Source organism: Protomyctophum bolini (assembly GCF_963924005.1).
Source record: "Protomyctophum bolini genome assembly, chromosome: 6".
Lineage (NCBI taxonomy): Eukaryota > Metazoa > Chordata > Actinopteri > Myctophiformes > Myctophidae > Protomyctophum > Protomyctophum bolini.
In genome coordinates, this window is record NC_137867.1 from 23,706,353 (window position 1) to 23,722,262 (window position 15,910).

Sequence of the window (15,910 nt, forward strand, 5' to 3'; positions counted from 1 at the left end):
GCTTTTTTTCCCGCTTTTTACAGTATACTTTATTGAGAATTATTCAGGGTTTTACAATTTATGCATATATTACATTAAGTTACATGTTTCAATTCAAAAATGTAAACATAAATATGATCAAAAGCATACAATATCGGCTGATATTGCCAGTACCGATATGATGACTGCTTCATTGTGCATCCCTACTGTTGACACACACACACACACACACACACACACACACACACACTATTATCTCAAGAGTGACAGAGTGAAGTGAAGATGAATGACTTCCAAAAGCACCATGAGCAAACGGCGTGAAGCAAGACACATTCACAGAATGTCAGGAGAGGTGTTAAAACTCCTATATTTTAATTAAAAGTGATGGACTGTGAAAGCAGTTAGATTAGTTTGTTCAGTTTCACAAAGGGTGAGGGGAATATATACTGTAGTCTGTACTATGGGGTTACATTCTCTGCTTCCATTTTTTTCAACAAATTTCAGGAAGAGTTGCCAGATATAAATCTTAGTATGGACCCTTAAAGAGAATATCTCATCTTCTCTAGTTTGATATTGCATAACCTCTTTGATCCATTGAGAATAAGTAGATATGGTTAGTTAGCAACACCAAGAAGGTTTTGAAAACAATACAACATTTTGTATTATTTACATTAGTCACAATCGGGTCAAAACCAACTTATTGTCTGTACATGTGCAGCAGCATTCTGGACCAGTCTGTACTAAAATAAGAATAAGGAATGCAATAATCCAGCCTGGAGGTAACAAATGTGTGTACTAGTTTTTCTGCATCTTATTGCCTGATTTTTGTTGAAGGCTGTCATGGCAGTCATTTAAATTTGTGTGGGAGTTAGTTTTGTCTGAATCTGTAGTCCCAGGTTTTCAGAAGGTTTTTTGTACCAGTTAATTTCCCTGAGCTTTGTTTCATTGGATCAGCACAAGGATTATGTAAAGAAAGATAGGACAGAAACATCACTTTCTTGGTCCATCAATTCCGGTGGTCAGATTCGTCTGTCAGGCACTGGGAGGCAAACTGGAACTGGATGTTGCACAGAATACATTGAAGTCAGTGACAGACAAGAATATGAATTAAATAGTGCTGTCGCCACACAGCTAGAATGTCCTGGGTTCGATTCCCGCTGGGGACGCTGTGTGTGTGTTCTCTCCTCCGCGAGGTGGGGTTGGCGAAAGGGCCTTTCTGTGTGTTATGTTCTCCCCGTGTCCCCTAGTCGGGTAGGTACCCTACTAAACATAAGCATGAGGTCAGTCCGCTGCCCCCCAGGTTGGCAGAGGAAGTGTATAGCGCCCAGGATTACGATAATTGACACTGGGGCCCCTTTTCCACCGGTTGGTTCCCAATGGGAACTGGTTCAGTTCTTTTTGGTTCTTAGTCCATGAGCCAGAGCTCCAAAATTGGACCGTTAATTATGAATTGAGTGGGCAAAACTATACCTATATTAGATTGTTATCACTATGAAACTTCCCCAATTGAGTACTTACACGAAGACAATGATTTATTGTATTACAACATTTTCATTTTTAAATATGCAAATGAGGCTACGGGTTACCCGCAGCAACCGCGGCTAAATCCGCCACCCGCTGGTCTCTACTACAAATTATGTAGGAAAATATGCAAAATAATCGAAAATATGAAAAAGCTAAATATATAATATATAAAAGGGTTAGCATGTATACATTTACTTTCGTATTGATCCTATAAACAATTTAATATAAGTCTAGTTTTTCCCACCGATTTTGGAGCTCTGGCTCATGGACTAATAACCAAAAAGAACTGAACCGGTTCCCATTGGGAACCAACCGGTGAAAATGAAGGTATACAACCTTCTGAAAACCTCTGCTGTAAGTGTTACATAGAATGTTTCTGACACGTACATGTGACTGTGCTCTTAAATCCATAATAGCGCTCTCTGTAACAGTGCCAGGATATTTTGTTTACTGCCTTCAGTGCCTTGTCAGTTGTTATTTCGTTTGCTATTTATGATCCCACTGTTGTCCCACATACTGTAGATGGATAATTCGGTTGAGCTGCATCACTGCAGATGAGTGGGTGGACATGCCCCCAAGCAAGCAGCCATTTTTAGTCGATACAAACTAGTTAAAAGTGCCATGCTCCCAGAACCATGTTCCTGTCTTTATTTGCCACTTTATTGGGCATCTTGTTTTGTACAGTGACCTGGAGTGACACATGGCATAAGGCAGGTGTCAGGCATATAGGGCTTATTTAGGGCTTAGTTGGAAAAATATGTTGCTTGTTTCAACTGATTGTGTCATCATTTTTCAGATGAAAATCGGTTGTTTTCTTAAAGTGTCAAAGTCAAACTTGATAATGCGGATACTGTAGATTCCGTGATCCACAGAGCACTCTGTGTTTACTTTGAACAGTCTGACAGTACATTATGCAATGAATAGTGGAGCTGATGCAGTTCTCTACAGCTATAATACAATAACACTAAACAGGGTTAGTTTACTAAATTAATTATTCTAGACATCAAGGATTTATTGTGTGCTGCACGTGATGAGAAGCAAAAGGAAAACAAATCTTTCCATTAGTGACCCTTAGTTACCTTTTCCCCTGACCTCACCCTCTCTGTACAGCCTGGTTGCTGTGAGGTTTCCATCACTATGGCAACCGTGACATCAGCAGCGTGCCGGTGGTCAGGTTTTGTTAGAGAGAAAGGGAATGAGATGAGGAAACGGAGGATGAAAAGACGAGCTGTAAATGAGGAGGGAGGGCGGGATTTCACAGGGAGGTTAAGAGAAGGAAAAATAAAGCTATTTGAGTGGTCGGCAGAAAAATGAAACCAACCCAAGTATGGTGGTGTTGATTCCCTTCTCTTCATTACTCTATGTTACCAGGGCAACTGTAACACACAGATTCGCAGACCTGCCTGAGTGTGATCCATCCCCTATGTAAGTCTGATAGATGAAGTCAGGGTCTAAAGGACAGCCAGGCCATATCTACACTAGAACAGGCAACACCCCACCCCAGTCAGAGTCCATTTCATTCGCACGTTGCCTTGCTTGCTCAAAGGAAAACGCTTTCTTGACTGATGGTTAATTGTTAATTCATAATCACAATCATGGGATTTGCAGGGACATGAGGGAAATGTAATACTAGTCTCCCTCTCACTCTGTCCTTTACAAAAGCCCACCTACAGTACAAACACTGACTATAATCTTGACTATAACTATAATCTTTCTGAGTGAAAGGAAAAGCAGCATTTCCACAGGAAACATGTATCACTGAGCTGATGGCAAGAGGAAAAGCCCAGGAAATGACTGCTATCCTGTCAGAGCAGTCGGATCAAAGGACATTCAATCAGTGGATGTTCATGCATATAATATATCCTTTATTTAAGAAGGATTTTAGCCATTTTGGTTTAATTACAACAAAACACAGTTGATAGGGACATTTAAGATACAATGAAATATCAGTGACGCGAGCGTCACTGACATGCATCACGCAAGTCTGACAGTTCACGTCATCTATTTAATATAAAAATTAAGTCCTTTTGTTTCTAAAACGGTCAGACTAGTGAAAACAAGAATACATACACTGCAATGCAAGTTTGAAATAAAAATAAGTTACCTTACTGCGTTGCTCCACTCCACTCCACTCCACTCCACAATTTTTGATGGTCTGTATCATGCGTCATTTTTGAAAATCATTAACGTTTTTTGACCATAATTGCATGACCAAAATAGACCCCTTCTATAAATATTTAGCCAATTAAAAGTATTAACAAGAGCTTGTGACAAAATGATAACTACATTGGATCCAATGTTTTGTACATGCAATGTTTCCATCTGACAGCGATTTTATATTTGTGCACCTGCTTATGTATTTTGTATAGGCTAGTAGTGCATCATAAACTGTACAGTATGTTGTATGCATCACAATTGGCGCTACAGTGTTCAAGCATGTGTGTTTGTAAAAATGTATGTGCATTATGGCACGTGCCAAGTCTGTTCATTGGTGTCTGTGCTGTGTCTTTGGAGTGGTATGGTGGCTGTTGAGAGCAGGGCGGGTCGCTAATGAACGACCTGTCAGAGGTAATGAGCTCTGGAGGGCCGGAGGGTTGGGCGCCTGATGCCCCCCTCTCCCCTCTGGACTGACTGGAGAAATCTACCTCACGCCAAATATCCTTTTACTGTAACAGGCCCAGGGCAAATACATTTTCTGCTTTATGTTAAATATCTTAGTTAATATCTGTTACAGCCATTGAGCGGGTATTGCAATTTCTGTTATATTCATAGAAATTCAGTCTTTGTCATTTGCTCTCCCTTAGCACTTGGACTCTCAGCACATGTTTCTTGTTTGATCTTCAATGATTTCCTAATGACTACAAAGCTCCCTCTTGGCATGTCACACATTCTTGTCTTTAAACCCTTAGTAAGTTACCTAGCTGTAATGCCATCTAATGACATCTGAAGTCCCCACCCAGAGCTCTGCCTGCGTGTACCTGGAATGTAAATATGGAAAAGGTGTGGCTCTGTCAACTGGTTTGGGGGCTTCCTGCTTTGCAAATCTTGTGCTGAATTTTGCGTGTCTTAAGTACCAGGTCTTATTCCCTAACTTGAGTAAACTAAAGACCTGGAGGCGTGATCAATGCTCTTTGGCCACTCAGAATAGCCAAATGGCATTGATCACGCCTCCAGGTCTTTAGTTTACTCAAGTTAGGGAATAAGACCTGGTACATTAAGACACACAAAATACAGCCCCATATGTCATAGGATTATTCAGTTACAGTATATGACAAACAAATTATTAAACAGTACTAGATTGGAGCTGAATATTTCTCCTGTATAGCAGGATATATGTATGTGTGATGAATAGGAATTAGATTTATCTTATTTGTGGATACAGGAAACACTGTCACTTTTATACAGACAGACAGAAACGCAGCTACTCTGTGTACATGTCCAAAGCTTTCAAAAATAACGATTCAGAAGTTAACACCTACTGCAAATGGAAGATTATTTCAGTGAGCTCCTGATATATCATTAGCTTAGTCATGCATGCTTGTTTCACGTACACAATAGAAAATTGAGCTGTCAATCTCTGGACAACACTCCTCATCATGGCTCTGATCTACTACAATATCTGTTGTCTTTGATAGCAGCCCATAAACATCATTAGACACCTATATATTTTTCGTGAAAACTAACTACAAGCTCCCAATGCGCAGCATCGTGACACGTTATGATGTGACGAGTTGTGATCCGCCATTTATTAAGAACTTTGAAAATGTTCCCAAAATAGGGATGCCAGGGGGAAATGTGGTTAACGACACCGGTTAGGACAGGTGTGTGTGTGCTGGGTTTGCATGCTACAGAGCAGTAGCTCTCCTTCCTGCATCATACACACCCCTTTTCATATTGACCATTGCTGTTCTCCTCACAGAAAAAGAGCCGAGAGGAGAGCTGTGGTGAGGGCAGTGGGGTGGAGATCTTGGTGAACAAGCCGTACACAGACGGGCCAGGTGGCACAGGGCAGTACACCCACAAGGTCTACCACATTGGCATGCACATTCCCAGCTGGTTCCGTTCCATCCTGCCCAAGGCTGCACTGAGGGTCGAGGAGGAGTCGTGGAATGCTTACCCTTACACCCGCACAAGGTGAATCTCGCACGTCTTCATTTTAATTTGTTTTTCCAAAATAGCAGATCCACAACCTCACAACAATGTGTGAAAATACAATACAGATTATTATTTAATGTCAACATAAAGTAGAACAATCAGAAGGTGTAACCCAGGTAAAACAATGTGTCCCTCTGTAAGTCTAGCTATAGTTTTCCACCTGTCATTACTGAGACATGAAATAAATTAGTTTGCATTACCTTTTGTAACTGTCCTCTTGTGGATATAACTAACGCCTACGGTTGGGTTGCATAGCTGATGCCCGACTAACGACCCAAGAGCTAAATTAACACTCAATGTGGTTCAATGTCTGGTACCAACAACTAACATGGATAGTTTTGTACAGTAAAATACACTCTGGTGTCTGAGCCTTTTCCTGTGCAGGTGTTGCGTTTGTGGCATGTAGGTGCTGAAAAGAGGCATGCCTCGGGCACCGCTGACGGTCACAAGATATTGATAGACTGGAAGTGCCTGTTGGTGCATTTATCCTGTCCAACCAGTGACCGCTTTGCTGCAAATGTCCTAGCTGCAACATAAGGACATGTCTCACACATTTCCTAACTTCAACAGTGTGACCAGAGAGGGGGGGGGGGGGTGGTCTCACGCTTGGGCTAAAATAGCTCTGGTTTATAATGAAATTGACAAAAGCACCTTCAAATAGGCTTTTTACAGTAATATCTGCAATATAAATTTAACTCTGAGTGCACAGATGTAATTATAAAGATTGATATCATATGAAATTATGTGTATATATTTAAAAAAAAATATGTGCTGTGCAAGGTCCTGGTCGATGTGTTGTTGGTGACATTGATTGTGCCAATGTCATTTCTCCTTCAGATACACCTGTCCCTTTGTTGAAAAGTTCTCCATCGATATTGAGACGTACTACAAGCCTGACACAGGCAGCCAGCCAGATGTCTTCAACATGTCTGCAGTGGAGAAGAGGCAGAGGTCTCTTGGTACGAGCCTGTGGTTTCAACAGAACACCAGAGAAAATATATTTTCTGTTTAAGAGTTGAAGAGATGAGGAGATCCCTGTTACTGAACAAACACTATAGCAATGATTAGTAATGGAATATAGAGCTTTTTATTATAATTTTTTCATACAAAAACATCACCCCTTTTAAGCAGATCATGTTCAATTATAGTCAACATGAATGTCAGGTAGTTTGTAATGGAGAGCCTTTACAGAAAGCAATTTCCTCCACCTATGGTATAGTTAATCAAACTGTCAGGCCAGTAGGATTGCGTGAAGTCATTGTTATTCAAGGCTTCGTGATCAATGACCTTTTCTATCTTGACTCAATCATCAGTTAAGGCCCGCTTACTTGTGGCTGTTTGTTGACACTACACCCCTTTTGCCAGTTGCTGGTTGTAATAATAAGCTTGTCACAGTGACACTGCTCAGACACTCGTGGTTTGAGGGCATGCAGCGACCCGATTAGGCCTACACTGTTCACCGTCAGTGTTTTTCCATTGCTACATATGATTTGCAGTATTACTTTAATCTTCTTGGTCGCACTGAAATTCAGGAGGAAAGTGTATAATCAACACGAGCTTAAACACCTAAGCCCGACTTTGTCATATGACGCTGTCACAATACCCAATCTAACACTACAGCCTATTTTCTTTCCATTAAAATAAAAGGTTTGCCTTTATGATATGCTCAAAATAGGGATATGTGTTTTTAGCAACACAGTAAGAGAAACAACCAGTGCATACCATGCAGTCAAAAACTCCCATGTTGCTCCTTGTCATGTTCTGACCTTACTCTGTCTTTCAGACCCCATTGACATAGTGACAGATCCCATCGCTCCTCATGAGTACAAGGCGGAGGAGGATCCACGGCTCTACCAGTCTGTGAAGACCCAGAGAGGCCCCCTGCAGGACGACTGGATAGAGGAGTACAACAACAACCCAGGGAAGACCCCCATCATGTGTGCCTACAAACTATGCAAGGTGGAGTTCCGCTATTGGGGCATGCAGTCCAAGATTGAACGGTTCATCCATGATGTAGGTGCGTATGGAGTCACACAGTCGTAATAGTATGATAATACATTTGCCATAACCATATTAATCCTGGTGTGGAAAATAGCCGATGTCAAAGCTGTGTGACTTTTGGGGTTAAGTGGTTAACAAGACACTTATCCTCTCCCAAGGGCTGAGAAAAGTGATGGTACGTGCCCACCGGCAGGCCTGGTGCTGGCAGGACGAGTGGTACGGTCTGACCATCGAGGACATAAGGCAGCTGGAGCTGGAGACCCAGCTGGCCCTGGCAACGAAGATGGCCCAGTTCAGCCAGGCCGAGGAGGCAACCGAGGCCAACGGAGGCACCCCGTCCCCGGACAAAGCCCAAGAGGCCAAGGAGGCCATCAGCTGTATTGAAGCCGAGGAGGCAGTGGTCAGATCGGGAGGAGAGACTCTCCAGACACGAGGTTCGCTCACCAAGCAGTGGTCCACCTCCTCCAGATCCTCCCGCTCATCAAAGAGAGGAGGTGAGGAGAAGGCCATTTTCACCATGTTGTCATCTACGTGTACGTGAAGCTGTTGTGAGAGGGCATCAAACGGTCTTGTTCATTATACATTCACATCATTTAATAACACAAAACAAAAAACTGAAAAAATACAAAAATAAAATGCAACAAAACTAAACTAATACATGCCTAATGGGAGATGTAGTCGTTAGTCATTTTTAAGGCTGGTGATTGTAGTCTGTTCTGTTTTTTTTGTATAAGAACAGTTCTTATACCACGCATGTGATGTAAAAAAAAAATCACACTTGTCCCCACAGGGGCCTAAAATGTTTCTATGGAATAAAAGGTTTGCCATTGACTTGGATGTCGCATGACGTCATGGGGAAGACACACAAAGCCACATGGGGAAAAATATTCCTTATTTCCAGGGGCGTGGAAACAGGCTCCAGTACCAACCAGTGTACCAACACTGCTCTATGGGGCTCTGATTGACTCCAAATGTAGAGTCAGATATGTCACAGATATCTGATGTCACATATGACAGCAACATGAAGTCCGAGATCCACAATGTAGCCCTGATTTGTGTTTTTTTAAGACCTATTTTTGTAATTCATTAAAATTCAAATTCAAGACCTTTATTTTTTAGTCGTGATACTGATAGCCCCTCCTATGTCCAGCTTTGTTTGTGTGTGTGTGTGTGTGTGTGTGTGTGTGACAAACTTTGTCCTAACACAAACATTAAATGCCATTGACAATGAATGGACAATTTTGAGTGTAATACAAACATTGGAGACAAAGGTAAGGATGCAAATTCTGATTGGCCGGAATGAAAGGATGTACGATGATAAGGGCGCCCCTCACTTCACACGGGTGTGATCTTTTATTTATATATTTATTTATATTGTGGCTTTCACCTTTTATTTTATATATTTTTTATGGAGGGATAGACCGTAGTAGGCTGACAGGAAATGGGGAGAGAGATGGGGGGGTGACATGCAGTAAAGGCAGTCGGGATCGGGAGTCGAACACACTGGCACACTGCTGGACTGGATTACCTGTGCCTGGACCGCTGAGCCATGGCCCAGGCCATCTGGGCTCACATATTGACATCACAAAACACGTGTCCTGACTGCATCCATCTGACAGAACAGGTGTCACCCCCACCACAGAGCACCTTTCTTTTTGCCTCCCACCTGGACCCTGTCTCATATCCCGCCCGACTTCTTAACACCCTTCCCTAACTTATAACCCCCCCATGGCTCTCATTCACAGTGCTAATTTTAGCTGCAGTGTTGACATCACAGTTCAGAAACGGCTGACGTCCTCCACTCTGTACGCTGACAACCACAGCTGTGCCCCCTCTCTCACCAACCTGACCCTTACAGCGTCCAATACAGCAGAGGCTTTCTAAATGACCTTCTGTTCCCATCAATGCTAATGATATACAAGGCTTGCAATAAAGATATGTCATAGACATGGCCTACTTTTAGCTTAGCCCTTGTCATTCTTTCTGGATAGTTATTGACTGTCAGTGAGCTTGTAGCTTGTCTGTGGAACTTTCTTTTCTGCCTGCTCCCTGACCACCATGCAGTCCATATGGGATAAAGTAACCACAGAGACTGTTGCAATTATTATATAACACAGTAGACACATTAGGATATTGCACGTGCTAAGGTGCAAACACCTTAGCAAGTATGTTAGGCGTGTTCTGTATATCACCATGCTTCTGCAGCACTATACGTATGTGTGTGTATATATCCGTGTGTGTGCGCATGTGTGTGGGAAGACATGCCCATGTCCTGAATTAACTGGCTTTCTTTTTTAGAACATTCTCGAAATAACTGCAATTCTTTATGCTCCTGTCTTCATGTGCGTCAGCGAGTCCTTCACGTCACAGCATCTCGGAGTGGAGGATGCAGAGCATAGCGAGAGACTCTGAGGACAGCTCGGAAGAGGAGTTCTTTGACGCTTATGGTAACGTCCATTTTGATATGTGCACAGTGTTAGCGGTGCCATAGTTTGCCATCCGTCTCCACACCAAGACCTGCCTGCTCCCTTCTCCCCCCCCCCACCCCTGACTCTGCATGCATCTCTTTAATACAGATCATTTCTTAAGCTACCCAGAGACCCATCATTCTTTGGGCCTGCAGCTGAAATAAGGTGGGTGTGATGTGACACGTGGGCTCTGTCCTGGATGAGCCCCAGAGAGGACGCGGGCCGGGTGACTTTGTCCTGAAAGCCCTGTCTGACCAACAACCACCTCCACTGCTTATGCTACCTGCCATGTGTCATGTGTGTGCTGCATATGGATGCTAGGAAGTGCTGAGAATGTGTCATGTTAGTTCTTTATTATTATTATATAACTGGGCTAGATGTCAATCCGCAAAATGTGCCCTTTGAAGGATGATTTCACATACCGGTACCTTTTGTTTATGATGCTAAAACGGTAATACAATCATGCATACTTTGAACTGTAATAAAACTGTGCATGTAACATTATGAATGACTGATTAATTGAACAGGATTCATGGTCTCATTTATTTTGTATATTCCACCATTTATATCCACGTGGATTGAATTGGATGTATAACGGTTTACAGTACAGAGACTTTAACATCTCTTCATCCAGACATTCACAATAATCATTTAACTACATGAATATAGTACCCCTACCACATCACTACCATAAGCACCACTCTGAGTTGTTATATAAGTGTTCCATGTACTGAAGCCTGTAGCATCCTTCCAATAGTGAACAACTCCACCAACTGAACACAGAATTCATCACAGTAACTGTACAAAGCCCCTACAGTAGAAAGAGTACGCTGGTTTAGTGCTGTATAGTGAAGACAAAGGGACCACACTTATGTGTCTTGGTGAATAGATGGAAGGCACCAAGTATTGATGCTGATGAACAATCATAGGATATGATCATGTAACCTTTGATAAACACTCAAAATCTATTGATAAGTAATACAAAACATTCTGTTCTTTAAGACACATTTCCTTGACAGTTATATGCATTTTTATTACTTTTAAAGTCAGCTTATGAATACTTTCGCTGTAATAGCTAGGAAAGCAACTTGAATGCTTTTTTTCTTTGTGCTTTTTTTGTGGCTTTCGCTTTTTTATATTTTTTATGGAGGGACAGACGGTAGGCTGACAGGAAATGGGGAGAGAGATGGGGGGGGATGGGGGGGTCGCAGTAAAGGCCGTCAGGATCGGGAGTCGAACCCGCGGCACACTGCCAGACTGGATTACCGCTGAGCCACAGCCCAGGCCATCATTTGAATGCTAATGTCATCTGAGAATGGCTACTTTGCTGGAGACTACAGTAAACTGGTTGCCACATTTCAGAGAAAGACAAGATATTTTGAATCTGTAGTATTCAAAATATTAAGGCTTTAAAATTCTCAACAGTTCCTTTTCATGACAGATCAATAATTTACTGCTAGTCATGCTTTTGCCCTTTGTGTGCGTGAATCAGAAAATAAGCATAGACATAAATAATATTCTGTTCATAAAAATAAATTAGTATCCCCCTGTGGAGATACTCTTAGGACAGATATCTTGATTTTTTTTTGTTAATACAATGTTCTGTCTACATATGATGGCAAATATTATTATTCTTTATCATTTCCTTGTAATATAATGTAGACGTATATTTGCCTGTGAGACTTGGCACTGAGGGATTCAAATAAATCTCTGTTCATCTTTAAAATGCATGTGAACCACAGTAGCTAGTTATGAATGGAATAAGCCAAGTAGTCATATTCAATCCCTACTTTTTCATTTGATGTGACTATTGTGTGAGTTGGAGATCATGTTGGCAACATATTAACACATTTTCACAAGAAATTGCTTAACTGTGCTGACATGTCTGTGGACACCAATTCACCATCCAATGCAGCTGGGTTGCTTAAGAATTTCTATTGGGATGTTTTTCAATAATATATAATACATTATATCTTAACCATATTCAGTTTACCTGCTGCAGAGAACACTGCCCAACACACCTTATAATTCTGTGTTACTGTAGTTCATCCATTTGTAACTCCAAGAATGTAGAAATGGACCTGGTTACATGTGAACACTCTTGGAGTTAAATTAACACAGGGTTCTTACTGTGTAGCCAGTCAGATACTTGCATGAATTACATTTAATTTCCACAGACTCTTAACCTCATATGTCTTTTCCCATTTGCAGAAGACTTTTCAGACAACGAGGAAGTCTTTCCCAAAGAGATAGCCAAGTGGAATTCCAATGACCTCATGGACAAGATAGAGGCTTCAGACAGCGAGGGAGCATCTGGTAATGACAAAACAAGTGTTCCATATTGATGGGAGGTAATTGTGGATCCTGCTTTACATGATATCAGCCTTTGTCTTTGACTGTGTTTGTCTTTGCAGGTGGACTGTATAAGGAAATGGCAGTGGATTATGAAAGAGCAGCCAGTGAGGAAAGACTAGATGAAGTAAGTGTCATGCAGTTCTAACCAACAGGGTTTTTTCACCTCAACTTTAATGGTTGTACGGAGTTGCACAGTGTCGTTTTTCACAAAGCCTTAGAGAGACCCTGAGTTTTTGAGCCCCACTTCTAAACAATTTTAATGTATTTCCCTTTGTGTACTTATTTATGGTAAATTTGAGGTTCCCTATTATTTAAAAATATGAAAATATGTATTCGAAAGATATCTCTCACAGTAAGGCAGTAAAACACAAGTGCAAGACTACGTTAAGTTTAGATTGTCCAGATCAGTTAACTGCATGAGACGGACTCTGGGTTCGGAGACCAGCCTCTCTCCCTCAGCATCTCTGTCCTCTTGTGTTCAGATGCGTGGCTCTGTTAGCGGCCAAGCCGATAGCGCCACTATTCCCACCATCACCGTAACCAGACACCAGTCAGTAAGTAAACTTTCTGGCCCATTGCATTGTGGGCAAACAGTAGCTCCACACAGACCCCTTTAACAGACCCAGTGCTAATTGCCCTGCCCTGCCCTGCCCTAGTCAAACCCATGTGCTCCTCAAACCTCACCTCCCCGTGTGAAATTCCCTTGTACTTGTAGCTGTGACGTGGAGTGTACCGTGCAGTCTGTAAAAATGTGGAGTTCTGGGTAAAAAAACAGGCAAAACTGCACATTGTGTCCCTCAATTTTATGTGAGTATGGTAATGTATCTAATTTTCTATGGGAAGTATTTTCATTTCCGTTTGATTGATGAAATAGTTGCCCATGCAGGTGCAATAATGGTTGGCTCTGTGCTATTATTGTATCAGGCTCCAGTCTGCCTGGTGCAAAAATGACAGTGGAACTGGCATACTGGATAGACTAGACTGGCTAATGATTTATATTCACTACAGCAGGTGATGCAATCACCATTTCCTCATGAAATCATACTGTGAACAGTTGGACACCTGCAGGAGAAATTTAAATTATCAGGAGTAGCGTTGGGTATCGAAATTAGGTTCGAAATAGGAACCCAAACAAATTGCCGGGTACCCATAAAAATAAAGGAATCAAAAATGGAATTGATCAATTCCTAATCATCTATGTTCCAGCATTTTCATATAGATAAAAACATGCAACAAGCTTTAACTGCTACCGTGTTGCCTACCTACCAATTATTTATGTAACCTGAAAATGGACAAAATGTTTCAGCATTGGCTTCAGCGTTTGTTGTGGTAATAGTAAATAATGTACGGTAGGCTATTATTTACTTGAATGAAGATATTTTTTTTATTGTATTTTCTTTTTTGACGATTATGGAACCCAAACAGGTAAGAACAAGCAAAATCGGAATCAATACACTCCTAATGACGCCCATCCCTAATCAGGAGTAGCCTTGAAAAGTATAAACACACACACACACACACACACACACACACACACAAAGAGGTCTTACAAGCGTTTGCCTTGTGTGTGTTTTTCTTTTCTTTTTTGTCATTCAGTGAGCATGTAATCGTAACTGTAGCTGTAATGAGCATGGTTTGGTTTTATCATATGGCTTCAGCCCTATCGTTAATGTTTGCTTATAAGGATGCCAGGGTTAAAGTAGTTAATACTGTAGCCCTGTTTGACGCAAGCCCATCAACCAGCACCTCCTTGATTTCCCTGTTGTCAGGATGGATCCTCCCAGCAGCCTTCCAAGATCCATGTGCTGGTCTTGGTTCTCCATGGAGGGAACATCCTGGATACAGGAGGAGGGGATCAGAACAGTAAGCAGGCTGATGTGAACACCATCAGCACAGCGTTTGACAGCGTCATGCAGGTTCACTACCCTACTGCTCTGGGACGGATCGCCCTCCGCCTGGTGCCCTGTCCTGCCATCTGTGCCGAAGCCTTCTCCCTGGTGTCAAAGTAAAGACATACACACCCACACACACACACACACACACACACACACACACACACACAATAACCAATTGGCTGAAAACTATTATTTGGAGCGAGTCCACTATTGGTATCGTACATTATGTATCTCACTTTTATTATTGTATGAAGTTTAATCTAGTGTTGTAATTCATGTTGAGCTATAATCTGTAGCAAAGTTTTTATACAATTTATTATGTTATCATTATTATAGTAATTGTTATAATTAGTTATTCTCTTCATGCGCTGCAGCCTCAGCCCATACAGCTATGATGTGGGCTGTCTATCCAACAGTCAGGACCACATCCCTCTAGCAGCGCTACCTCTTCTGGCCACCTCCGCTCCACAGTACCAGGAGGCTGTGGCTACAGTCATCGTCCGAGCCAACCAGGTGTATGCTGACTTCATAAAGTCGCTGAATGGAGCAGCCTTTTCTGGCCAGGTGAGGTACTGCCCTGTGATGTATCCACACTCTTATAACCTGCTTTAGACTGGTGTCTCGTCTCTCGTGTTATGTTTTCGCCCCCTGTTCGTCCATCCTGTGTGTGTGTGTGTGTGTGTGTGTGTGGGTGTGGGTGTGGGTGTGGGTGTGGGTGCGTCCGTCTGTGGACAGCTAATCTCTGATCGGTATGAAACACTCCCTGGAGGCCAGAGTAGAACCTCTGCCCCAAAGCGGCCTGTTATAGCGGCACCAGGAGGCCGGTTTTTGCAAGATAAAAAGGATTTCAATTACAGAGTGTATTCTAAATTAGTTTTGGGTTGTATAATATTGTACAACTGAATGAATCAAACATTTTCTTGTTTACTTTCTTGTGTAATCAATGTATTTTCCCATTGAACTGACTCAAACACTCAAACTGGTACACTCGGTAATATTTAATAATTCCCTTATGTTTGATAAAAGAAAATGATCACATCCATGGAATGAAAACAATGTTAAACAGTTGTTACAAGCTGTCGCCTCACAGCTAGAAGGTCCTGGGTTCGATTCCCACTGGGGATGCTGTGGGCGCTGGGGGCGTGTTCCCTCCTCCCATGTGTGCCCATACCCGAGGCAGGGTTGGCAAAAGGGGCTTTCTGTGTAGAGTTTTCATGTTCTCCCCGTGTCCCCTAGGGTAGGTACCCTCACAAAAAACATGCAGTAATCGTGGTCTCTAAAACTACCTCCCCCTGGCCAGCCGGGGCGCCTGATGGAGGGGAAAGGAACTGGTCGGAATAACGTGTTCCTTCCATGCGCTACTTCCGGCCAGGGAAATTCCCCCCTGTCAGGTGAAAAGAAGCAGCTTGGACTCCTCATGCATAGAAGGAGGCATGAAGTCAGTCCGCTGCCCCCCCAGGTTGGCAGAGGAAGTGTAGCGCCCAGGACTACATTAGATAATTGGCACTGGGTGAAAAAATTGGGTTGAAAAAT

At 42.3% G+C, this 15,910-nt stretch overlaps 1 protein-coding gene across 8 annotated transcripts in view; it reads left to right on the plus strand.

The window, feature by feature from the left end:
• The window catches only part of LOC308317312 (membrane-associated phosphatidylinositol transfer protein 2-like), a 52,618-nt gene that overhangs the window by 19,192 nt on the left and 17,516 nt on the right, over positions 1–15,910 (plus strand). For 7 of the 8 annotated variants that reach the window (XM_080766212.1, XM_080766217.1, XM_080766216.1 and 4 more), the window contains exons 3-11: positions 5,423–5,637; positions 6,496–6,617; positions 7,442–7,675; positions 7,818–8,153; positions 10,011–10,106; positions 12,339–12,443; positions 12,542–12,606; positions 14,252–14,487; positions 14,752–14,941. In XM_080766212.1, the coding sequence (XP_080622338.1) occupies positions 5,423–5,637; positions 6,496–6,617; positions 7,442–7,675; positions 7,818–8,153; positions 10,011–10,106; positions 12,339–12,443; positions 12,542–12,606; positions 14,252–14,487; positions 14,752–14,941 (1,599 nt within the window). Of the gene's footprint in view, positions 1–5,422; positions 5,638–6,495; positions 6,618–7,441; positions 7,676–7,817; positions 8,154–10,010; positions 10,107–12,338; positions 12,444–12,541; positions 12,607–14,251; positions 14,488–14,751; positions 14,942–15,910 lie in introns of those variants that run through there. The other variant, XM_080766219.1, reaches the window with a different exon arrangement.